The 25,323-nt window shown below is 36.9% G+C and overlaps 1 protein-coding gene across 3 annotated transcripts in view; it reads right to left on the bottom strand.

Moving 5' to 3' along the window:
- Positions 1-287: 287 nt before the first annotated feature.
- LOC129747619 (ataxin-1) overlaps positions 288-25,323 on the bottom strand; it is a 151,581-nt gene continuing 126,545 nt past the window's right edge. For all 3 annotated transcript variants that reach the window (XM_055741913.1, XM_055741920.1, XM_055741929.1), the window contains 4 exons: positions 5,820-6,236; positions 4,879-5,754; positions 4,438-4,654; positions 288-4,373 (listed from right to left, as the gene is read on the bottom strand). In XM_055741913.1, coding sequence (XP_055597888.1) covers positions 3,219-4,373; positions 4,438-4,654; positions 4,879-5,754; positions 5,820-6,236 — 2,665 coding nt within the window. In that variant the 3' untranslated portion in view covers positions 288-3,218. The remainder of the gene's footprint in view (positions 4,374-4,437; positions 4,655-4,878; positions 5,755-5,819; positions 6,237-25,323) is intronic.

Raw genomic sequence — 25,323 nt, 5'->3', positions numbered from 1 at the left:
CGCTAAGTTTAGTAGGTGTTATTCGAAAGCAACTTTCAGTCAGTTTCAAGGTAAGCTGCGTCTGTTAGCAGGGTAAGATGTGAGGTTGCCTACATTCAGGTGCCGATTAACTATACTGCAGCAGCTAGACGCTCATGTCCATAGGCTTTGGCATAGCATTAGGCGCGCAGGTATTGAATTCGAATTTTGATTTTTTGAAATGAAAAATTGTGTATTCAACAAGCTATTTTTCGCGATAAAATGGGCAATTTCTTTCCATCCATCCAGACAGTCGCAGAAACAAACGATTACATATTTCCATTAGCATGGTGATATTTATTTTTTCGCTTTTATGATTGACATAAATTCACAACAGTACAGCTGATTTTTTTCTTCTGTTTAAACACTGCAACAGTTTATGCGGTTTGTGCATCAAATTTTCTTTTTTGTTTGATCAAGTCTTCGGAACTATTATTTAGGTATTTAGGTAGGTATTCATGTTTTCGATAAGCACTGTTAATTTGTTTCTTTCTTCTCATGTTTAATGAGTACTACATTTGTTTAGTTGTTTATTTTTTTCTTCATTTATTTCTTCTTAGTTTGAGGTCTATCATTTTTATTGGAAAACAAAACACAGTGTTCTAGTTATTTTACATAATATGTGGTAGTTTAGTTCCACTTTAAGCTACCAGCACTTGCAACCAAATTTGCAACTCTTTACTTACAACGACAGGGGAGCACAAATTTCTTGCGCAAGCGCGTATCAATCTACTGATTTTTGTTTTCTTATCCTGTTTGCGTTGTGTGTCTCATTTTTTTCTGTCTGAGAGATGTACTAAGATGATTTCTGGTTGAGATACTTGTTCTTTCAAATATGAATGGGCTACTGGTTTGATTCGTTTTTTTATATGCATCTGTTGATATCTATAGCTTTATGTTTTCTTTCTTTCGTTAAAAAGGCATATTTATTTCATTTATATCCTCTCATAATATCGGCCTCTTTCCAGCGGAAAGTTTTTGAGGATAGGTACATAATCATGCGATTCACTCTTCTCTGGTTGAGAAACAAAATCAAAAAAACTTTGTTTTGTCTTCAAAAAGGCACATATTTTTAACGACTTTGAGTTATCTTTGTTTTTTTTTTTCTTTCTCTCTTTTTTACTAGATGCAACAAAATATCTCTATATGGGAAATGTGCGCATGGTTTAACACACATGCCCAGTATTCCGCCATTTGCAGCTGCTGTGGTACGATAAATGTTTCTGACTATTAAAATAAGTGTATGTTTTAAATGCCCCGAGAACTTTTCTTACTTTTGTATGATCAAATAATCAGTTTTTGTTTGAACCTTCCGTAGACTTTTTGTTTTTGTTGCCTGTAATGTGTGTGTGTGGATTTTCTTCTTTTTTGGGTTTATCAGAGTTAAAGGGTTTTTGCTTTCTATATATTTTTTGTATTAGTTCAACCTCGACTGACTTAGCTACATCAACCTCCATTGTTTATTACGACGATACCGACGATCACAATCGAAAGTAACCGAGAAAAAATGGTAGTACAATTTTAGCAAGACACACACATTAGAATTCCGGCTGAAGTGCCATTTTTCGAAACCTTGAATTATCAGCATTTTTTTTTCTGTCAAATATTTTGTTCAACTACAATAATGTGCGGCTGTTTTTGTTTTCTGTTTTCATCATTCTTTTTTCTAAGTTCTAACTAACTACGCCTGATATCCTAATTTACAGTTTTTTTTTGTTATGTTATGTTTGCTTGAAAATGGCAATTTATCCATTGAAATCCTATTCCTGAAGCATTTATGTGTTTTCTGCCGTATTCTAGGGAAAGTAAATATATCTATATTTTTGTATATATATACACAATAGGTTAATATCTGCCTTTGTTTCAGTGTGTAGTAATTCTTTTTTTGTTTTATCAAGGATCAACAACAAATTTTATTTGATTCCAATCAATACTTTCCAGTTTCTGAATCACATCGATAGCATTTTGTTTTATAGCTTTTTAGTTCAAATATACTTTCAGTTTTAAAACTTTTTTTGTTTTTCTCTCATTTTCTATATTTATCTACTAATTTACTTCTCATTTTATTGAATGCCTTCGAAAATATTTGTTTCGTATGTTTTTAGAAAACATCTATCATCCAATATTACACAATAAATACGTGAGCTTTTGTTTATTTTATTTATTTAATTGTTTTTTGAAATGTTATTTCAATCCAAGTTTTTTTTTGTTCTTCCTCTGACAAACAAAATTCATCACAAAATGGGGGTCTTTCCTTTGCTTGCACTGTAGATAATTCGATTGTAGAAACAATTGGAAAAAGGTTAACAGAGAAGTTTGGTTTTGAAAATTTTCCGAAATTTGACTGTGAAGATGGTAGAAAAAAGAGAAAAATACAAAAATAACTAAAAATTTAAAAAAATCAATTTTGTGAATTGCACTTTTAAACTTAATGTTACTGATTTTTTTTAACCTATAAAAATATAATTCACTTTTGAAGTTTAAATTCAAAATATAATAGTTCTAAAGCATGTATGTCTAACATTCGAGTTTTGAAATTCTTTATTTTCTCGTGGTTGAGATGTGTATTTCTAAATTTAAGTTTTTTATTCAGAATAGAATTGTTTTCCAGAATAGTTAAAAAATCGAATGTTGATTTCTCTGTTGGCAGACTTCCTAAAACCAGAACGTTTGGTCTACTTAAGAAATTCATAAACAAAATTAAATCGATATCGTTGTCCTCGACAATCTGCAAGCATCACAGTCATACCAAAGCTTAAAAACTTCATTAATCATGATCGATTATATTTCAACAAACTAGAAACATGCGAGCGCGCGTACGTTTGTGTTTCTTAAACAATAAAATCATAATTCTATTTCCTCCACTTATTTTCGCAAATGAAACAAACGATTCAATTGTTTTTGCTGAAACGAATCGAAAAAATGTCTTATACAATCAATCAATTATATTTGAACTTGAGTTTTATCGATAAAACTCGAAAAATGAGTCCAGTTCATTTTGGGGGAAAACTTAGGAGACACATTTATTGCACCAGATAGTGCTGCCAAATGGTGAAAGATTTGGTTGGATTTTTTTGTACAATTATTGATTCTCGCTTTCAAATTAGTCTACAGTGCAAGCTGCCTGCTTTCAACTACTTAACACACTAACGCCCTTCCTAATGATTTCAAGCAAGAAGTTTGGACCTTTTCGAAAAAGTCTAGATAATTTGAGGAATTTTGATCGGTGGCGGTTGCGTCGAGTTCGTCGTCGTCGTCTGGAGTTTACTGTCCTTCGTTTCTTCATCACAAGAGTCCGGTGCAGACCAGCGCCGTTTGCGGGACACGGACGCATCGATAACGCAATCTTCGTCTACGTCGTCCAGGATCGTCAGATCGTTGCCTCGTTCACCGGGTGGTTTCAACGGGGACAACGACGAGGTGCTGGTGCAGCTGCCGGATTTGCTGGACGAAGATGAGGATGACGAAGACGATAGCGAGCCCACGCCGGATGACGATGAAGTCGACGAGGATGACGACGAGGAATGGTGCGAGTGGTGGTGGTGCTTATCGACAACCATTGGCACCGGTTGTTCGTTGGAGTTGTTCTCTGCGGAGGATCGTGGAGACGCACCCATCACATGGTGTGATTGATCGGGCGATGGTTTGGGTGGTGGATAAAGGGGGTGGTGTGACCCAGATGTCGGATCATGCGGTTTGCTCAGATGAGCTGCAGAAAATGGCATCGAGAAGACGGGATGAGGTACTGGAGGAAAACTACCGTAGGGTTGTTGAGAGGAAGAACCGCCAGAACCGGTGGAAGGATTTGAGGGTGTGGTTGCAGATGTTGAGGACGGCACGTGGGAGGAAGCTTTCCGTGAGAGATTTTGAGGTAGATACTGATGCTGAGGGCTGCTACCCGGTTCACCAGATTTGATTTCCCTGCTAGTTCGTGACGACTGGTGATGATCGGTCGTCATTGGGACGGTATTCTGCTGCATATTGTAGTACAACCGTTGCTGGTGTTGATGTTGTAGCACCGCCGATTGGCTACTTCCGGCTGGTGGTGGCACGTTTAGCAACGGATGCTGTGATTGGGCCGACGACAGATAGAGTTGCTGTTGCTGACTGCTGGCCACCGATGGCACTTGCGATGTAGACGACGACGTTAGGTACATTGAGGTCGCGGAAGATGTGGAAGAGGAATGGTTCATCTTGGGGGCTTTTTCACGCGGAATTAAAGAGAGACAAATATCGCCCACTTGTAGCTTCTGGCACCGCAAGCCAAACTGTTGCATCGACTTTTCCGGATTACACGAGGCCCAGCCTTGTCCGTATACGAAAAATGGATGCTCGATTGTAGCTTCGATATCGACCTGCAAAAATACGGTAAATTAACAATGGGTAAATACTCAGAAAATAAATAGTACGAAATCTTACCCTCGATCGATTGTTATCGTAGCTGAACGTGATTATCACAATGTGGTTACGTGGCGTAATTTTGACGGTCGTTGATTCCGCCAGCCGCAGGTCCGGCGACTTCTCGGCCGTTTGTACTAGATCCTCGGTTCGGACGTCCTCGACGCGTTTGCACTCGCCGGCCAACTGAATAAGCGCCCCCTTGCTGAAGTTGGTTACCGAACCGTTCTCGAATGGTCTGGAAAGTAATGTAAATTATTAGAAAAACACACCACAAGCTTCTAGAAGGTTCGTTTCTGGGACAGCTTTGCAGGGTCTTAGAAACCTACGACCCAGTGATTGGCTCAGAAAATAAAAAAAAGTTCCCATAGCAGGCAATGCAATCTCTCAACACTATTTTGAGCATATCTCATTTTCAATTGAATCAATCACGATGCCGGCCAAGTCCGACCCATCGCTTACCTAAAAATGGTGGTACTCTTCATGGGAGGCGAACGCCGGCGGGTGTCGCCCCGATCGCTGGCAGGTCGCGTTAGTATACGATGTTTGAGCGAACCCTCCTTACCGGACGGCACCTTGAACTCGTTATCCAGGGAGGACATCATCAGGGGCGGCCCCCCTCCATCCGACGTCATTGTCGAATGCAGGTGTGGTGCAAGGGAATGTGGGTGTGACGGCATCGAGCGATGTCGCTGCTGCTGCTGTTGACTGGAAGACGATGATGATGATGGCGGTGGAAGAGATTGTGGTGGCAGCGATGCAGACCCGGACAACGGCGATGGCGGAGTGAATTGATGATGATGCTGATGATGGTGGCCGCCGCTAGAGCCGCCAATAGAAACCGGAACCGATCCCGGAGGAGGGTGCTGCTGAGTATGATGACTAGAATGATGTTGCTGTTGCTTGTGTTCGAGCTTTATTGGGGGATCCTTATCGGAAGATGGCGCCACTGCGCCGTGACTGCTGCTGCTTTGGTACTTGCTGGGCAGTGGATGATCGGCTAATCCCGTTAGCCCGTTCAGGTGGTAGCTGGGCCGATCTCGATCGCTGTAAGCGGAGATCAAGGACGTTGCGCTAGAAGATGGCGGCATCGTAGGGCTTCGGTCTTCTGGATGCAACTTGTTGTCTTGAGGTAATTGTTGAAGAGAGGTAGGTTTAAGGCCGCTGTGGCCATTCAAATGTGATAAGGAAACCGGCGGATAAAGCTTGGATTTTGCACTCTCCGCTGAGGCGAAGCTGGCAGGAGTAAGGAAGGAAGTAGGTGTGTACGGATCGCGCTGTCCCGGTAAGTACGTGGGTCGACCGAGCATTCGGGTATCGAGATGCGCTGGCGAATATCTGCAATTAAATCAAAATCTCAGCTTTAAAGATCAATCAATGTACATTGACAATGGTGAACTTACCCAAACGGATACATCCCATAGTTGAGACCGGGATATGAGCTAGTATCCAGGGAGCTTGGAAAGAACGCTAACCGAGAATTGGTTGGCGAATAGAGCTTTCCAATATCGGAGGCAGCAGCAGCCGCGGCAGCCGCAGCGACCGCTTCTTTCTGTTGCTGCTCTTGGTGCCTTTGCTGCTGCTGTTGTTGCTGTTGCTGAGCGTGGGCATGGGCGGCACGAGCTTGGGCCGCGTGGGCCGCCTGTAGTGTCCGCTCATGATACTCGTGGCTGAGGTGACTCAACTGGGCAGCACTGTGAGAATTTGGCAGATTAGGACTGACGGCCAGGTTTACCGGTCCACTTTGCGGTGACGGGGGAGGATCGGCATATTTCGTTCTCGATGACGAAAGCAAACCGTTCCGGGTAGATTCGTTGTAGCTGGAAGGAAAAGAAAAAAAAATTATTGTCAGGTTATAATGATGATTAACTAGTTGATAAAGAACTAAGCAAATTGATAAACCAGTAGGTAAAAAATGTTGTACAGCATTCTACTAATCATAAAAACTCTAACTATTCAATATTTCTACTGCGGAAATTGTAAATAAGTATCGACACAGGTATTAATCAAAAAAGCTTTTTTCAATCATAACTTTGGAATGTACCTGAAAATCAAGACAATCTTTGATATTCCAAATTATATCTAGGCAATCCATGAAAAATCCAAATTGCAAAGAATCACGTGTGGTGAAACTTCAGTAAGTATCAGACAGTAAAGTAACAAACATCTTATTCTCATCACGTCAAAATACGCGACGAAGAAATCTGCGGCTCCGTAACGAATTCATTAAGATCTCAAATGGGAGGAGAACGGTCAAGCCGATTCCAGTCCATGTCAAGCGGCCAGCTGCAGTCGATGTCGAACCGAAACTCAAATGGGAATTTTCTGTTTGCTCAAACGACTGGCGAACCGAACCAGCAGTAGCATCGACAGCAGAATCCGGAACAAATCCCGGCATGTCTTTCGCAATCCGTATTTCGCCCAAGTTTTTTAAAGGTATCTCAAGAATTATTCTTTACCTTAGAAGAACTTTTTTTTAAATTCGCGTTTAAAATTCCGAAAACGTGTCAGTGAGATGGTCCGAATTGCGTTATGTCTGCGGGGTTCTGAGTCCTTCAAATTGCGGGTAAAGGTTCCACAGACTCGATTTTAGAGGAAAGTTTATTTTTCGACACTACAATTTCCAAAATAAAGTTCTCAGAACTTGTAAAAGAAGAAATTTGCAGCATTCTTTGGTAGGTATTATAATTTTAAATAAAAAAATAGTTTTGTCTTACTAATCTTATAACTTTTATGTATGATTTTTAGAATTAAAAATTAAAATTACAAAAAAAAGAATTCCTAAAAATTATCACGGAGAGGAATATTACATCAAGGCAATCCTTGATATTTCAATTTGAACGTTCTGACACATGGCGTATATGAGCCTGACACTCAAGCCAAACTATCAAAACTCAAGAACTCTCATTTGTATCCAGGCAATCCATGAAAATTACAAACAAACACGTGGAGTGTTTAAAAGAGTATTTCAGTAAGAATTTAAGTAGTAAAAAGACCTATCATCAAGTAAAGATTCTTCATCGATACAAACGGAGGAAATGTCCCAAAAGCCGTAATCGGTATCCCTTCGCAAATCGTTTACATGAGACCGCATATAGTTCAGGGAGCTTTTATATTTTCTACAGATTTCAAACAACCAGCCCGATTCAGCTTTAAACGCATGGAAATTGAAGTTTCCTAGAAGCTTTAATTTATGAGCAGGTTGCAGCAATAGTAAAACGAATTCAAAAACTAGAAAAGCCCAAGCAAAACAAAAAAAAAAAAGTTCGTCGGCAAAATCCATGATCATGTTGCAGTACAGAAAGTAGTAGCAGCCAGCCAGTGCCTGGAAGAAGGAGAGTTCACGGTCGATGGATCTTGAACTGTAGGCTAGTAGCTAGATACGTCTGTATCGCTCGGTGGGTCATGTCAAGTGCTACCGTCGATAATCGATTTAACCTTTCCGCTTACTGTAGCTTAGCTACTTACCAATATCTCCCTCTAACATAACTATTTAACCGTATGTAGACAGCTACTGTATAGAGTACTTATGAGGAATAAACCGATACGCCTCAGTCAGCATAAAAGTCATCGTTTGTGTATGGCTCTGGTAGTCGATGGTTTGGTGAACAAAGTAATGCACTTGCACTTGCCAAATGAAGGTAAAGTGATGCTATGCTATGCTGACAGAAAGAACTTCGAACAAACAATAACAATAACCACGTAATCGCGGGTCAACACATTGGGAAGCGAAAAAAAACCAGAATTCCATACCAAAATCGTGTCTTTTGACTGATTCATTCTCCAGATCTTAAAAAAATATTGTATGGTGGTCCTATACCTCCTCACTGGATCAGGGAGGGTTTCAAACAACCATAGAGTCTTTTTCCTAATCAAAATATCCCATACCAAATTAAGTCCTATTTGATCGATTATTTCTTCAGTTATGCATAAAGTTTCCCCAATGGAAGGTGGGAAAGGCCTAAAACCATCTTGGGAATGCCAAATCTGATTCCTTTCGCTTGATTAGTTTTCGAGTTATGCCGCCGCCTCTGGGCTAGAGGTTAGCATTCAAGTCTTCTAAGCCAACGGTCATGAGATCGAATCCCGGTCACGGCATACATAGTACACTCTGTGGGTTGGTGGTTTTAGTATTTGTAAGATGCTAGCCATCATATGCTCGAAAGATGTACGACGCTTAGAGTTTAGTAAATCGATTTTTTTCGAGGAAACATCGAGTTTCATTAGAATCCTTTATATGTTTGTGTTCGTTAAAAAAAAACATTGTATAGGCGGAATGGAAGTAGGGAGAGGTCTAAAACCATCATAGAAGTTTTTCCCACATCCGAACAACCCCTCACGCCAAATTTGTATCGTTTTTCTCGACTAATTCTCGAGTTTTTTTTAATCTTTATGGGAGCCCACTTCTCCCCTTTCAATCTCTTTACTGAAAGAAGGAAGGAGTCTCAAACTATAAATGTTTGATCTACTCAAAAACCTCTGTATACCAAATTAGAGTCCACTTTCTTCATTAGTCCTATCCAAACATATTTCTTTTATTTGAAGGAGGGGTCTCAAACCATTATAGGAACCTTTCCCGACCTCAGAAGCACGCACCTGCTAAGTTTCATGCTAATCGGTTCAGAGGTTTTCGAGTTTCTTTATATAGTTAAGGGTGGTAGCCAAACAGGTCATGTCAGACTTCGCTAACCAACAAAATACATTTTGTAGATTGGCCCAGAAAACTCACCTGTGCCAAATTTCAACTCAATCGGACTTGATTTAGGGGTGCTCAAAGTTTCGTTTTTTTTTGACATTCAAAAATCACCAAAGGGGGATATTCAAAACAACATTCAAATAGAAAATTGTGGATTTTTTGTTTTCAAAAAATAGACTCCAGGAAATAGAAAAAAGTCTTTTAAAGTGCCCGGGATTTGAAAAAAGGTCTCTTAGTAAGAAAGTTTACGCCAGTAGTGCACAAATTTTGGTTTCTATGTTCTTCCTGTTTCTTAGCTATCTCACTCTGTTTTGTTTAAATTCAGGTTCAAGTTCAGGCAGAACAGCAGTTATAGATTTTAAAAATAGCCATTCAAATTATTCATTAAAAGCCAGCGGCCTTGATTTAGAGAATAGAGCGTATGTCTTCTAAGCCAGAGGTCATGAGATCGAATTTCGATCATGGCATACGTAGTACTTTTTCTGCAGCTTGGCGGTTTTAGCATTTAAAGCATAGGTACTAGCTGCCACTTCTGGCAGTTTGTACGCTTGAGAACATGGATGAATTTAAAATATTTTTTTATTTTTTATTTCATATTCATAAAATCAAAAAAATCGTTTTTATATAATGTGTGGAAATTTTAAAAATGTGATGCGGATTCTAAATGTCACATCAAATATATTGGAAACAGAGAAATTTGTCAAATAGTTATTCTAAAGGTGACAAAAAATAATTTTGAAAACATAAAATCAGAATGTAGATTAGATGGTCGGGATTCGACCAGACCGAACTGAACGCCATCAGCATTTTTTCGAGACACTTGAACTTTGTGTGAAAATATTTTCATCAATCGACGAAATTTTTTAAATTTATAAATCGGAATCGTCTTCAGGCTGCAGTCAATCAGATGCGCTTTTTTGTTCAAGGTATGGATTACACGAGATTCAATTTCTGTTGTTTCTATATTTTATCATGGCGCTTAGTTCAGTCTTAGTTCGGCCAGATGTTCAAAACACATACCTCATAAGCAATCATTAAAAAAAACAGATGAGCTCAGAAGTTTCAACAAAGATCTCGAGTGCCTAAAATTTAGAAAATCATGAAATTTAAAATACAACACAAGAAGGTAGTGCCAAGCCAGCCCTACTCTAGTATTGGTACAGACTGTGAAGTCACAATCACGAAAAATCTGCTAATTTACTAGGAAACTTGCCTTTTTCGTTGATAATTCGAAGAACCTGCTGGAAATTTCCCACTTTCGGTACAAAAAAGTTGTATTTTCGAATAATTTTTCTATGAAATAGACCATCGAGATTCGAAAAAAAAGTGTGAATTTTCCCCACTCAAATTTGCAAATCTTTAAAATTAGTTCAAAGTTTTCAATGAAAATGTTCGAGACAGTGCAGTTAAAGCTCCTCATTACAAAAGTAATCAAAACAAAAATTTCATTAAGGGGGCATCCATAAATTACGTAACGCTCCTAGGGGGGGAGGGAGTATGCTCGAGCGTGACGAATTGTGACATAGGGGAGGGGGGGAGGTATGCTCATCGTTACGTAAAGATTTTTTTTTAAATTCAGTTTAATCGTAGCTATTTTGATGTCATGCATTTTTTCAGAATGATAAGCAAACCAATATCAGCTTAAAATTTTTAAGCTTCAATATGATTGAAACTGGTTTGTAATCTTTCCTCATTAAAGATTCTGAGATAGACTCCTTAAAATGTGTATTGAATATCCGTGAAATAACCATTGGAAAACCGAATATTAAGTACATTTACCCCTAACAACTCAATTCAACCTTAAGACGGAAATTTAACTATTTTTTTTCAATTGATTTAAAAAATGCGGTTTTGATTATTCCGACGAATATTACTAAGTGGAGTATATTTCGCTTGCATAATAAGTTATGCTCCTTGAACAAAATAAAGTAAACACTGTAGATGATCAGTTAAGATGCACAGAGTCCCTCGTAATGAGGCAATTAAATTATTTTATCATAGAGTTATCATCAACGAGTACTAAGAAGCGATTTGGATAGATATTAATTCCGTTTTGAAGATCGTTTAAAAATTGTATGTTAAAATCTTTTTTACCTTCGAAAAGCATTTAAACACATGAGAAGATGGGGGGGGGGGGGTAATTATCAGCGTTACGTAATTTTCATAGGGTGGTACGTCGAAGCGTTACGATTTGTGACATACGGGGGGGGGGTCAAAAAAGTGCATTTTTGCGTTACGTAATTTATGGATGCCGCAGCATTTTAGTAAACTGAGTTAACAATCATTAATTGAGGTTAATTGTTATACATAAGAATTGTATATGGTAAACCGGTTGGATAAAAATCTTGACAATCAGTTGTACACTCAATAACTACCAGCTAGACCTTTTAAAAGCTGATTTTTTCTTCATTTTTGCGCGTTTTAGATTCAAGGTGACATTGCGTTCATTAATAAAATTAGAAAAAAAAAACATAATAAAACATAATGAAATCTTCAAAGGACCAAAACACTTCATAACATATAGTGAAATAGAGGCCTTACAACACTATCAATATAAAATTTTAACTCCTTTTCGTTCTAAAACATGTTTTCTTTGAAATTTCTGCCATTCTCATATAAATTTTCGATACAATCGTTTTTGTGGCGTCAAAAAAAAATCCAATATGGCTCTCGGCACTACCTTATTGAAATATTCCTTGCAGTAAATCAGAATCAATAGAAGGAAACTTCAGTTGGAAAAGTATCAATTTGAATTTCTAATCTAAGATAGAAATTGAAATGAAAATTCAACAAAGAATCTCAGTATGGGCGATTGAACCAATTTAAGCAACTAAAGATTTTTTTTAATTGATTTTCGCAAATTTCAATAATGATCATAAAGCTAACAAAAATTTTGCATAATTCATACTCATACTTATGCTTATAAAGTGAGCATTCTAGATTGTCCGATTTTATAAATTTATTTCCCATTGATTTTCAATGTTTCTCTTCAAGTTTTTTTTAAATTTCAACAATTCCCGGCGTTTGCTATGATATTTTACCGGAAATTAAATCATTTAAATCAATTTAGGTAAACCCTTCCCTACTAACTAGTGACACGAATACTCTCCTCACATTAAAACTTTGTAAAAGTAAAAGGCCGTTAATAAACTAGTTGTAAATAAAAAAAAAATAGGTAGGGGAGATGAGGGCATAACGAGCACCCGAGGCATAATGAGAACTACGCTTTTCTACGAAAGTGCGTATTTTCTTAAATAAATTGTCATAAGGATTTGTTTCGTACTTCCTATAGTATTAATTTTTCACAAAAAAAGGAATCTCCTTATCATCTTTACAGAGATATTTAAAAAAAACTAGCGTGGTTCTCAAGTTACGAAAATATTATAATCTTTGAGCACCACGAAATAAGCTCTTATGATCTTAAAATAACCTTGATCTATAATGTACGCACTGCAACATGATGTACACATTGTTTCTTAATTTTTACCATCATAAATTTTTTGATTTTTCACTATTATCAATTTTAAAACACGTTTTTACTTAAATTTGTTGACTAGGGGCATATAGAGCACCATATTATCGAGGCATAATGAGCATTTTCTGCCGTAGAATCTAGCAGCGAATTAAAATTGATTTATAGCGCCACACCTTGACTAGTTTTCATCCGACAATTTAGCCTATTGGTAAGGTGTCGGAGAGGTAATCAAAAGACTAGAGTTAGATTTCTGTTCGAGGTGATTTTTTTCCATTCACAATTCATGATCGATTTTTTTATTGTTAGGTACATTATACGGCTAGTAGCATCATCCTCCGAACAAAGCACTTAATGTATGAGCGTGCGTGAATTGTTTGTATTCTACAAACAGACCTAGATCATTTTGTTATTGCTTTGTTTGATGAATCTACGACTCACCTGACTTCATCGAATTGAATTCGCTGCTAGATTCCCCGGCAAAAACGCACATCTTGCTCTGATTAATGGTGCTCATACTGCCTCAGGGGGGGTTCTCATTATGCCTCCACAGTGGCTGGTTTTAAGCTTTTGGCAAAATTTTTTAAAATGCATTTTTTAACGTTTTCATCTACTTTTTCACATTTCAGCCCGTTAGGGAATAGGCTTTTCAAGTGTCTGAACACGAAACAATAATGTAACCTCCATATTATAGCTATTTTCTATGGTTAAATAACCGTTTTCCTTAAGGTGGCCATTATGCCCCCATCTCCCCTAAACATGAATTATAAATTCCTCACAAATAAAAGTACAGGCAGCGAAAAAGTTTTTTAGGACAAAGGAATGTTCCTTTGTTTAGCAGCCAAACAAAGGAAAATTACTTTGATTCTGGGACAATTAAAAAATCCTTTTTTTCTTATCTGTTTCCCTTTATTTCAAAGAATTTTTAACCTTTGAAATTAAAACCAATTTTTTGATTCAAAGTATTTTTTTTAAATCAAAGAATAAATCCTTTGTTTCAAAAATTTTTCTTTGCTTATGCTTATGATACATACACAGCCAGATCTTGTCAGCATCCCGGTGAATGGTAAAAATACATTTACTATCCATCTTATCAAGGCCGGGCCCACTGTGCAGTATTGGACGCAGAGACGACTGGAACCAGGGGAGGAAGAAACGTGGACAACAGTACCATACGTTCCCATGTTCATTTGATATTTATTCGTTGGGAGCATAGATGCTAAGATATTTCTATGCTCCTTGGTGTTGAGCCCAAGGTTGCCGAAATCACAGAAAAATCTGTAATTTCACAGAATTTTGAGCAAATTTTCATCACAGAATCTGTGTCACAGAACACAGAATTTTGAAATATTCACAGATTTCACAGAATTTTAGAATTTTGAATTCATTTCCAATACTATAATTTTTTTTGGCCACTATAAAATTAAGATTTCTTACTTTGAATTAGAATAGAATGATGAGATTGGTAATGTTAATTGATTTTTCCCTACTAAAATGTTATAAAGACCCAATTTGTCATGAATTTTCAATGAAATTATAGAAAATAGCATCACAGAAAACCATCACAGAATTTTTGGGTTAAATCACAGAAAAACAGAATTTTTTTTCTCAAAAACATAGAATTTTTTTCGGCAACCTTGGTTGGGCCTTACGATTCTTCCTTCAAGGGATGGAAATGAGGTTTTTCTACATAGAGTTCAAAATTTAACAATACAATAATTAAAGAAAATTCTTTAACCATTATACACTATTACGCATATGATATGAAAGTTTTCGTTATAATCATATCTGATGCTGACTGTTTCACTTTACAAACTTTCATCGATAAATTCATCAAATGGTGTGAAACAAACTGTCTCTGCGTTAGTGTTAACAAATGCGCTATTATATCGTTCAGCCGAAGAGTCGATCCGATACAGTTTGCTTATCATATTTGTAACACACAAATCGATAATGTGGTTGCTTCTAAGGACCTTGGAGTGCTTCTAGACTCGAAATTGACCTTTCGCGATCACTATTCTCATATAATCTCCAGAGCAAATCGCAACCTCGGATTCCTCAAAAGAGTATCAAAAGAGTTTCGAGACCCTTACTGCCTTCGATCCTTATACTGTTCCCTAGTGCGCTCATTACTAGAGGATGTCTCAGAAGTTTGGTCTCCTTATACGATGGTTTGGTCCAAAAGACTTGAAGCTGTTCAATCGAGATTTGTGAAATACGCACTCAGATTCCTGCCGTGGAACCATCCCCAGGAGCTCACTGACTACAGCGAACGTTGCAGATTGCTTGGTCTAGACACTCTTTTGGAGAGAAGAGTCACAGTACGAGCTTTACTTGTAAACAAGATCTTCACAGGCACTATCGACTGCCCGGAATTACTCAGCTCCTTTAATATCAACGTTCCGGCAAGAATATTAGGGCAACGAGATTTCCTTCAAATCGACTTCCGATGAACTAATTACGGACAACATGACCCAATAAGAAGCATGAGTCGGATCTTCAACAGGTTTTTGGAACTTTACGAATTTGACATTACAACTAATTGTTTTAGATCTTGAATAATAAATTTACCACAACTTAGAAATCTGATTGTCTCGATAGAAAATTATACATTTTAGTGAATTATATTTGTAATGTTCCCGTTAAACTTAGAATTAATCTTTCATGTAGACTATTCAGTCAGATGAAATGTGAAATGTGATAATAAATGTAAACTATTGAATTTTGAATCCTACGGTAACTGATACGGTCACAGCAAGCTTAGCATTGCCAGACTGCAGTATGGCATCACTATAGATATGAGAAAAAAAAACCTCTCAATACCGGCGATCGCTACTATTTACCTTTGTTTCCCATTTTGAATTTTTATAGATTCTTTTATCACTTTCATACATAATTCTCATTTCACGAAGATTCATTTGCAATCGAAATGGCAGATGGAAATTAAGAATAATGCAAGAAACAAAATTCGCATCAGATAACAAACACTTCCATTAGGTATTCATCCCACGATTTGAATCAGATCAGATACTGATCTAATAGAGAAAACTATCACCAAACATCTTATGTTCGTCTTCCTTGAATTAAACCTATAAATGTTATGCACACTAACGTTTTTTCACATTTCAAGTGTCCCATGCATCGCACTTTTCTGTTTCGTTCAACAATCCAGTGTTGAAATTACCGTTTGTTCCTTGAATAACAGCACTTTTTGCATAACATCTCTAACATTCGACTTTTAAACAAACAATTCCGCTAACTCATCAACACCAGTTTAATAAAATTGATAATAATAGCCGTGAAAATCCATAGAATTTCTTAAAATTCATTTTTGAGTTTAAATTTTTTAGGCAAAAAACTCATGTTTGTCTAATTTACATATTTTTAAAACGATTTGTATTGTCAACATTCAAATACTTAGCTTTTCATCCATTGTGAGAGTGTTCCGGAACATGTGGAATCCACAATTATAAATTCTCGATCTAACATCCAAATTCCCGTTCGGTTATCCTAGTCCTTCCTGCCGAGCTTTTGTGTTAATTAGAGGAATTCCTTCGAATAACTCAATCTTCTGATTTCTTCACTATCCATGCCACACTTTCACTAAACACCATTCTTCAAAATTTCGCCAAATAGATGAAAAATTGATTTTGGAAGCTCTGCAATATTTTCCATAGCCAAGAACAAAATCCAGAGAACAACACACCAGTTGAAAAACACGTCCGGTCCCGAGCGAAGCTTACTGCGCTCTTTCCCTATGTTTCAAAAATTTTTCTTTAGAATAAATCTCATAATACATTGTATCAAATAAAAGAGTTTGTTTCAATAGAACATTTTTTTGAATTAAAATCAATTCTTTTTTGGTTCAAACGCCAAGATTTCTCTGAGTGATAGTTTAAGTTTAAACTTAAATTTACAATTGTGCAATACATTCGAACTTAATTAAAATGGGAGATTTTTTTTGCTTGTTTCACCTATGCTGTGCTTCAAGTCTTCATTTAAAAACTGATAATAAGGTACTCATATCTCGACAAAGCTGATAACAAGTAATTCCAGTCGCCTTAAAATTCCTAAAATTTTTTATAGTTGAAAAAATATTTCAACTTAAATATGTGGCGCTGATGTGGTCTAGTGGATAGCCTGGCGCGAGTCTGGTAACCCAGGCGTGCTGGGTGTTATTCCCGGTATCGGCAAGAAAAACTTTTGGGTTCGAATCCCATAAGTTTCCGACAGGTAAGATGTATTTCATTGTATGAATAATTATAATTTTCAGAGGGAATGCATCTGGGGTTAATCTGAAGAGACTATTGCAAGCGGAGTGGATTGCCAACCATTGTAGGTCTCTGAAGGTTGGATGACTTCCCTCGACGAACCATCGGCCGTGGAAGCCTGAAAAGCAATTCGAAGGCCAAGCCACACAGACATAGGCTGGACCTTGCTACCGATGGGGGAACCATACATACATACATACATACAAAAAATATTTCAACTTAAATATTCAAAAAAAAAATCAACTTAAAAAATATTCAAAACTTAATGCTTCATTCGCTGGGAACTCCTAAAATATATTCTTTATTCAATAGATAAGAGAACGTGATGTTTAATTCTTGTGGGAAGACATTCAAGATTTTCCAGATTTTTTCGGGTATACACGGGTTTTCAAAGTAAAGCCATATTCATTATATTGTAAAAACAAGTCCACATTCAGCTGGATTCATACACAGGAAAAAACTGATAAATCATGTTGAGCTAAACTTTCATTCTTGTTTTTTTTTCGAATAATCACTCAATTCTGCCTAGATTTTTACGGATTTAATTTTTTAATTCCAAATCATATGCAAAGATTATACCAAGTTTTGGAAAATTAATTATCCTAATTTGCTCAGCCTTCATGAATGCGGAAAAAAAATCTGCAACACTCACTCTAGAAGAAACTATTCGAGATATTATTTCAAGGGGCCCCCTTAGCTGTTATATTTTACGTTTTAATTCCGATTTTCTAGTTTCTATTTCCTTGCCTACATTTCTAGTACTTCTAGTAGATATTATGAGTAAATACCTACTATATTTATGTTCTATTCGACGCCCAATTTAACTGGAGAAGTTGAAGTAGGCGTTGCTTTGCAAGGTCGTCAAAGATTTCGCTCCGTGAAAATGTGTTTGCAGGCAGAGGCAAGAAAACAGTTAAGATTATTCGAAGATTTAATCCAGCTGGTTGAATCCGATGAGGAGAACATAATTGTAATTGCACTGTAGCAAATGAAAAATCTCGGGAAAATTTTTGTACACCGGAAAGATGGCAAGAGCCAAATCGGCTTCAGAAGTTTCGGTGGCAAAAGGTCCCAGTATCAACACAGCTTTAACCCTGCCCCTACCATCTAAAAACGCACGGATCCAAATAGTTGAAAAAACGTATTCTCTTGATGACAACCAACCTTTTTATTAGACGTTTACATTGCATTATTTTTCAAAAACCTCTATGAAGCATTTGGCAAGGTAAACAGAGTTTGGCGTTGAAAAGAAAAATGAAGGACGCAAGTCTTGAAAGAATGGAAAGAAATGAATTTTCCAGAATGCTCAAATGTTTGGCTATGCTGGTAATAACTAGAAGAAGAAGAAGTTGACTAAATTAATATCTATAGATTTCTGCGTGTAACTCTGCTTATAACCCGTAACCTGTATTGCATGATTCCCCATCGTTTGACGGTGTACGACAAGAAAAAATAAACTATGCCAGGAATGTGTGTGCACCACGATCCGAATGCAGATATTTTTAGACATCGACATTTTAGCCATTTCGTTGATGATGATGGTGATGGGGTGACCATTATTATTTATACCACAAACAAGTAGGGTAGGTAAGGTGGTGGGTGGTAAAATCAAGCAGACAACGGACAAGAAAGAGGAAAAAACAAAACGCCTAATCCCACTGAGTACAATTTGGTAAACAGATGATGATGACTGGGAAACGCGTCGAGGCGTGTTGCTGTAGTTTACTCGCACCCCGACACCCCCCTCTCTCATCAGCACCCTACCCGGTGCTGGTGTGTGGGTTGGGGGTGAACCTTAATGAGAGCTATTTTGGTGGTTGAGTTGAGGGTGAAAGAAAGTTGGTCCAAAACAAGCGACTCGGCGAGGGGGAAGCGACGACAAGTGCCGATGGAAACAACGTTGAAAGTTGTGTCTTGTTCTCGGAATGGAAGGGGAGCTCCCGCTGAGTACATAGCGAGTCGTGGGGCATTCGCAAGACGACAAGACGGCAAGCATCATCAGGTGGAATCGAGGAACCGCTTAGTATGTGTTGTACGTGTTCCTCTACTCATGTTCTACCTATCTATATACAAAGCGAAACATGCAGAACAGGTTGAATCGAAAATAGTGAGCGGATAAAAATTAAATTAATGAATGGTCCATCGTCCGGCAGTTTGGTCTCGTTGGATCGCTCTTCTTCCGAGTGGCTCGCTGCTCTTGCTCAGTATGTCTTTATGTCGGGCACCTTTGGGGCCACTCAACATACATACTTATGCAGGTACACTGCCATTATTGGGATGGCAACGGACTCGGGACGGACTAAACGGCTGGCCTGGCCGGTCTCTCTAGGTAGCTGCACAACAGCAATTGTGTTTAAGTTTAGTATCCCAGCCGCCCCGTCGAACAATGATGATGGTGGCTGGCTGGCAGTCGCGGTGGATGAAGTAGTGGTCAACAACACAAGCCAGCGAGAGAGAGAAGGCGACGACGACGACGAAGAGGAAGAATTGTTGAAACTGTTGGCCGTTGTTGGCTGCTGGCAGTTGGGATGATGAGGCACGGGATTCCGGCCGGGTCATTGGAGAAGGAGGAGAAGGAACAGGTTCGCACGAGCTGCTCGTCGCCACTCATCGTCGTCTTCATGTTGTTCATTTTTGTCGGTTTTTTTGTTGTGTTTTGGTGCCCCCCATTATTGTTGGGATGATGTGGGGCGGGAGTGGAATGTTGAGTGGATCGACTGGGGCTGAGCTGGGCTGGGACTCTGCCGTCGTTGAACACTTCGAACCCCGAACATGTTGACGACAACCAACAACGACGAGTCGAGCAGTGAGAGGAGAGAATATAACCTTGAACTTTTCATTAGGTTTTATTTTTATACACACATAATTTTCTCTTCGTTCGCGTCGTCCGTCGTTAGCTTTTTCTGGGCGTATTTTTGTAGTAAAATCGATTAAATAACACCAAGCATTTTCGGTTGCGGAAGAAATCGATGAGGTGTGTTCTATCTTTCGAATAGTTTTCCAACGTATAATTAACGGTCACTTGTCAAATTTTATCCAAAACGGGCCTGAGAGCAATAATCCTTAGTATTTGCATACCTAGATCTATTTTGGCAACATTATCTACCAAGGGGGAAGTGTGCCTCAATGGGCCTATCGGGTTAAATGCGCTGGCAAGTGGCTGACAAGACAACATATCTTATCAATGCATTTTGAGGGTGATACGAAAGAATTTTATGAATTCACTAATAAAAATTCATACAAGGTTTTGATACCTTTTGATTAATATTTTGACTTATTTGACTATATTTTGAAGCTCAAAACAAAAACTTGGGTGATTTTGTTTCTTATTCAAATGAACTTTAAAAGTAAAACAAATTTAAGCTTTAATGATGGTTTTATAAAAATTAGAAAGTGGAATAAGAGAGTGTTTTTCTATGCCCCCAACATGTTTGTAAAATCCTCTATACTAAATAACAGCTTAAATAGAATAAATATATGATTTTTATTATTAAAACTTTGAATCCAAGCTCTAATCAACATCTTAAGAAAGAATTGAAGATCTCAAAACAGATTTGATAAAGTTTTTCTTATGGATGAACTGCCCCCATAATATGGCAACCCTAACTTTTGTTTTGTTCTATAAAATTGTAAAAGAAATAGATTTTTATAAAACTTCAGCTTTGTCGTATGAAAGTTATCAGTTTCAGGCATTTCCAATGAAATTATATAGAAAAATTACCAAAAACAGAAATAAGGCGCATTGAGCCCACACAATTTGAACAACAGTTATAATAAAATCGATTTCTCAAAAACTGAAGGGAATTTCAAAATAAAAATTACTCCAATTTATAGAAAGCAGATGTCTACTCATATGTATATAGTATTTAAACAAATTTTCGATGTAATATACTACCCTGCTTAATAGGCGCATATAGCCCGCTTCTCCTCTAATACTTTCCGCGTTTACAGGAGCTTTATAATTTTAACAAACATCATAACTTTGTTTCTACGTTCTTGAATGTTGATAAAAGACTAGAAATGATAGAATATATCCTAAAAAAAGATTCAAAATAATGAAATTACCGAATATGATATCAAGACCGAATATAAAATAACAAAAAAAAATCTAAATATGTCTAAAACAAATTAAAAAATAAACTAAAATTTACTAAAAATCATGAAAAATGGATGAAAACTGGCATTCGAATTTTGACACGTATGGTATTGATCATAGCAATCAGAAAACGAGAGAGTGATCGAATGTCAATTTGAGTAAAAGTACACCCAAACTTCAGCCTCTTTGCCAATCGTGAGTTATCAACACATAGCATCATTGGCATAAGAACAGAACGCGGCCGGGGATGATTGGATTTGCGATCGCCGGCAATAACCTCTCAGAGCGCAACTGCATTCCGAAAGAAACAAAATAAAAACGTTTTCACGACCCATCCTATCGCATCACAAAACAAATAAGGGTGAAAAGAAACTGTTTTTTTATTTTCTTGTTTCTGGGATGAATTATCCAATAGGATGAAAGTTTCAAAAAAAGGTTTTCTAGGTTCGCTTGAATGTAGTGGTTATGAATCATTTTGCTTGGGAACGAAAGTCCTTATGCCAGCCGTGCTTTTCCAAACATATCATCTTTGGCGCTTTTCAGCGCATTTTCGTCACAGAGATTTGCTAAATTAGCATTGGATTTTTTTTAACTTCTTCTATGGGTGTAGAGGTACTTGGAAACAGATGGATAATGGCACAATTCAAGAATTTCATTTTGGTAGTTTATAGGTTTACAATAGTATTACTATGTTTTGTATAGTATAGTATAGTTTTTTTTTGTATAGTATAGTATAGTATAGTATAGTATAGTATAGTATAGTATAGTATAGTATAGTATAGTATAGTATAGTATAGTATAGTATAGTATAGTATAGTATAGTATAGTATAGTATAGTATAGTATAGTATAGTATAGTATAGTATAGTATAGTATAGTATAGTATAGTATAGTATAGTATAGTATAGTATAATATAGTATAGTATTTTGTGAGTCTCCAGTAGAGCAGAAAGGAAAAGTACCATGCAAAATTAAAAAAACTGACCTTATTCAACTCATCCGGACATGATTTAGTGGTTCCTGAAACACTCAAAGTTTCGATTTTGGACTCTCTAAAAATTAAGTTAATTGAATTTTTTACGGTCCTCTATCAGTGTTTAGTCTACTAAAAATCAAAACTAAACTAAGTATTGACTTCGAGAGGACTGGAAATGGATAGCACTACACAAAAGACCAGTAGCATTTAGGCGGGCTTCAACCAGACATGTAGATTATTGATTCTGGTGAAGATAAAAAGATTTCGTTTGATGCAAGATGCAGTGAATATTTGTTACTCATAGTCACAATTCAAGTGTAACGAAAAAATGCTGATGGTGTTCAGTTCAGTCTGGTCAATTTCCACCAATCATTCTAAATAATTCAATTGTATTTTCTATTTTAAAATGTATAAACTAGTACTACTCTTGAAAAAAAATTTAGCCACCAAAAGTTCTAAACTAGAAGTGTACAAATTTACTACACGTTCGCCCATGTACGAATGAGGAATTTTTTTCTTCTCGATTGACCAACACATGCTCGTTTTTTTTAACATTATTTTATTACGGCCGAAGAATTTATAATTTATTCGAAAACTTTGCAAAATTTGATTTAAAAATTTTCAAAACAATATCCGGGTTAAAATTAGAAAAACTTTTTTTTTTTCATCAAAACACAACCGCAGATTTTTGCTCAATTTGCTCAAAAAATTTCGTTCTGATACGCAAGAATCAAACATTTTAATACGGTTCCCTTTCGTTTTTGGCACATGTACATTAGAGTTCCCAAATGACCAGACTTTTGAAAAAGTTATGCGCTGCAGGCTCAAACTGATCCTAGGCTTAGTACAAGGTAATTATAAAGTTGGCGTAATTATAAAGTTGTAAGAAACGAATACTCGCGTAAAATAAAAGAAGCGAAAAACCAATCTATTCAACAAGAGCTAGAGAGAAACAAAAATAATGGAAAGTTATTATGGAAGTCGATAAAACGACTAATGAATCCGAGTGGCGCCAAATCTGACTCGATCTCGTTTAGCGGTGTTGAAATTACAGATGAAAATGAAATTGCAGAGAAGTTTAATGACTTCTTTATCGATAGTGTCATGGAAATTCATGACAGTATTCCAGCAAGCTCTAGTGGCTGCTTGAATCAGCTAACCTACAATGGCGGAGATTTTCGCACTTTTGAACCAATAAATAGCCAAGAGTTCTTTGAAATAGTGAACAATATGAAACCAACGGCGGGTATCGAAAATGTTTCTCTAAGAGTTTTTAAAGATTCTTTATCTGTACTAGCGAGTCCGTTACGAGATGCTATAAACAAAAGTCTTCAAACAGGGATAGTACCTGATACGTGGAAGTGTTCAACTGTAGTGCCTATAGAAAAACAGAAAAATGCACGAGAGGAAACGTTATTCCGTCCAATAAATATGTTGGAAATCCAAGAAAAAGTGCTAGAATTAGCAGTAAAAAAACAGTTTTTAAACTTTATTGAGTCCCAAGAAATACTTATTGCAGAGCAGTCTGGATTAAGGAAACAACATTCAACAGAAGCTGCTGTAAATTTGATACTTCGAAACTGGAAGATCAATATTGAAAACAGTAGCTACACAATTGCTGTGTTTTTGGATTTTAAGAGAGCATTTGAAACGATTGATCGGTTATTGCTGATAGATGTACTAGTGAGAGTTGGTATCAATGATACGGTTCTTAACTGGTTTGAGAATTATTTAGATAACAGAATGCAAAGAACAAAATTTGGTTCATCTTACTCGCAATACAGAGAAAATAACTTAGGTGTCCCACTAGGAAGTGTCTTGGGTCCATTGTTATTTATACTGTACATCAACGACATGAAACAATGCCTACAGTACGGTCGTCTTAAGCTATTTGCGGATGATTCAGTCTCCTACTGGAGTGGAAATGACTTAGAGCTTGTTATTCAAAAAGCAAATGCTGATTTGAAAAATATTGCAGATTTCCTAAAACAGAGAAAGTTGTGTCTGAATCTCAATAAAACCAACTGGATGATCATTGGCAACCGCAAAATTGGAGAGTGTTCAAACTTGTTGATTGATGGTTGTGCAATCGAAAGAGTACATCAAGTTAAATACTTAGGAGTACAGATAGATGAAAAGTTAAATTTTATAGCCCACATTGACTACACTATTAAGAAGATTGCCATGAAATATGGAATACTTTGTCGGATAAGCAGATATATGACTTTCTGGTCAAAAATTATCTACGTGAAATCTGTTATTATGCCACACTTTGATTATTGCGCTACAATATTGCTTCATGCATCGGACACGCAGACAAAGCGGCTGCAAAGAATACAAAACAAGATCATGCGAGTGGTAATACGATGCAACCGATATACTCCTAGTGCTCTTATGCTTGATATGTTGCAATGGATGTCAGTAAAGCAGAGGATTACAACAGTATGATTTTTATCTACAAAATGAAAAAAGGAATGTTACCATCCTATTTATTGGACGGTCTGCAGTACGGAGTTGACATACACGGATACAATACAAGGAGAGCCCGAGATTTCAGACTACCAAATACAAAAAAAGAGATGACCAAACGATCTGTGTTCTACAATGGACTGAAACTGTATAACAGCCTACCACGGAGCATCAAAGACAGTTCAAACTTAAATATTTTTAAGAAGCTGACAATAAATTACATAAAACATACAATTTGAAACAAGGACTAATCCTAAAAAGGATCATACAATAGTGATGAAGATCTGACGGAACATCAGATAGAAATTTGTACGGTGATGGACATACGCGGGAGTAAGACGAACAAGTCGTACAGAAATTGACAACATAAGTAAACAATACATATTATCCTAAGGATAAACTGTCCCTCCTTCTTCAAAAGATGCGTATGGGGTGGAGGAAGGACCCAAATGGGCCTGTAGGACCATCACAAAAAAAAAAAAAACAAGGTTCCATGCCAAATTTGGGCCAGATCGGATCACGGGAACAGGTCGCTCTACGAGCCTGAAGTTTTTTATGGGATTTTGAGACATTTGGTTCGGGAAAAACATTGAAAACCATTTTTTCATCAATAACTTTGATCCCTTTGAACCGATTTTTTTAATACGATTTTTCTTAAAGTTTTAATTTGGAAAAAAAATCATCTGAAGGCCGCATTTCGATAAGAGTTAAGATTAAAAAGTTATTAAGCTTCAAAAAAGGGATAACATTTTTAAGGATGATATGCATCATTGCCAATGATAGATCGTAAAATTTTTAGATTTTATCAAATACTCGGTTTGCGAATCATATTCACATGATGGTTTGGAGAGTAGTCTAAGCAAAACTGTGGGGGAGATTTGAATTACTGATCTACTTTTCCTGTTTTCTTCATAACTTTCAGGGACTA

The sequence above is a fragment of the Uranotaenia lowii genome, chromosome 1 (assembly GCF_029784155.1).
Source record: "Uranotaenia lowii strain MFRU-FL chromosome 1, ASM2978415v1, whole genome shotgun sequence".
In the NCBI taxonomy this organism is placed as follows: Eukaryota; Metazoa; Arthropoda; class Insecta; order Diptera; family Culicidae; genus Uranotaenia; species Uranotaenia lowii.
Note: the sequence above shows the minus strand (reverse complement) of the source record. Positions and strands in the feature narration are given on the sequence as shown.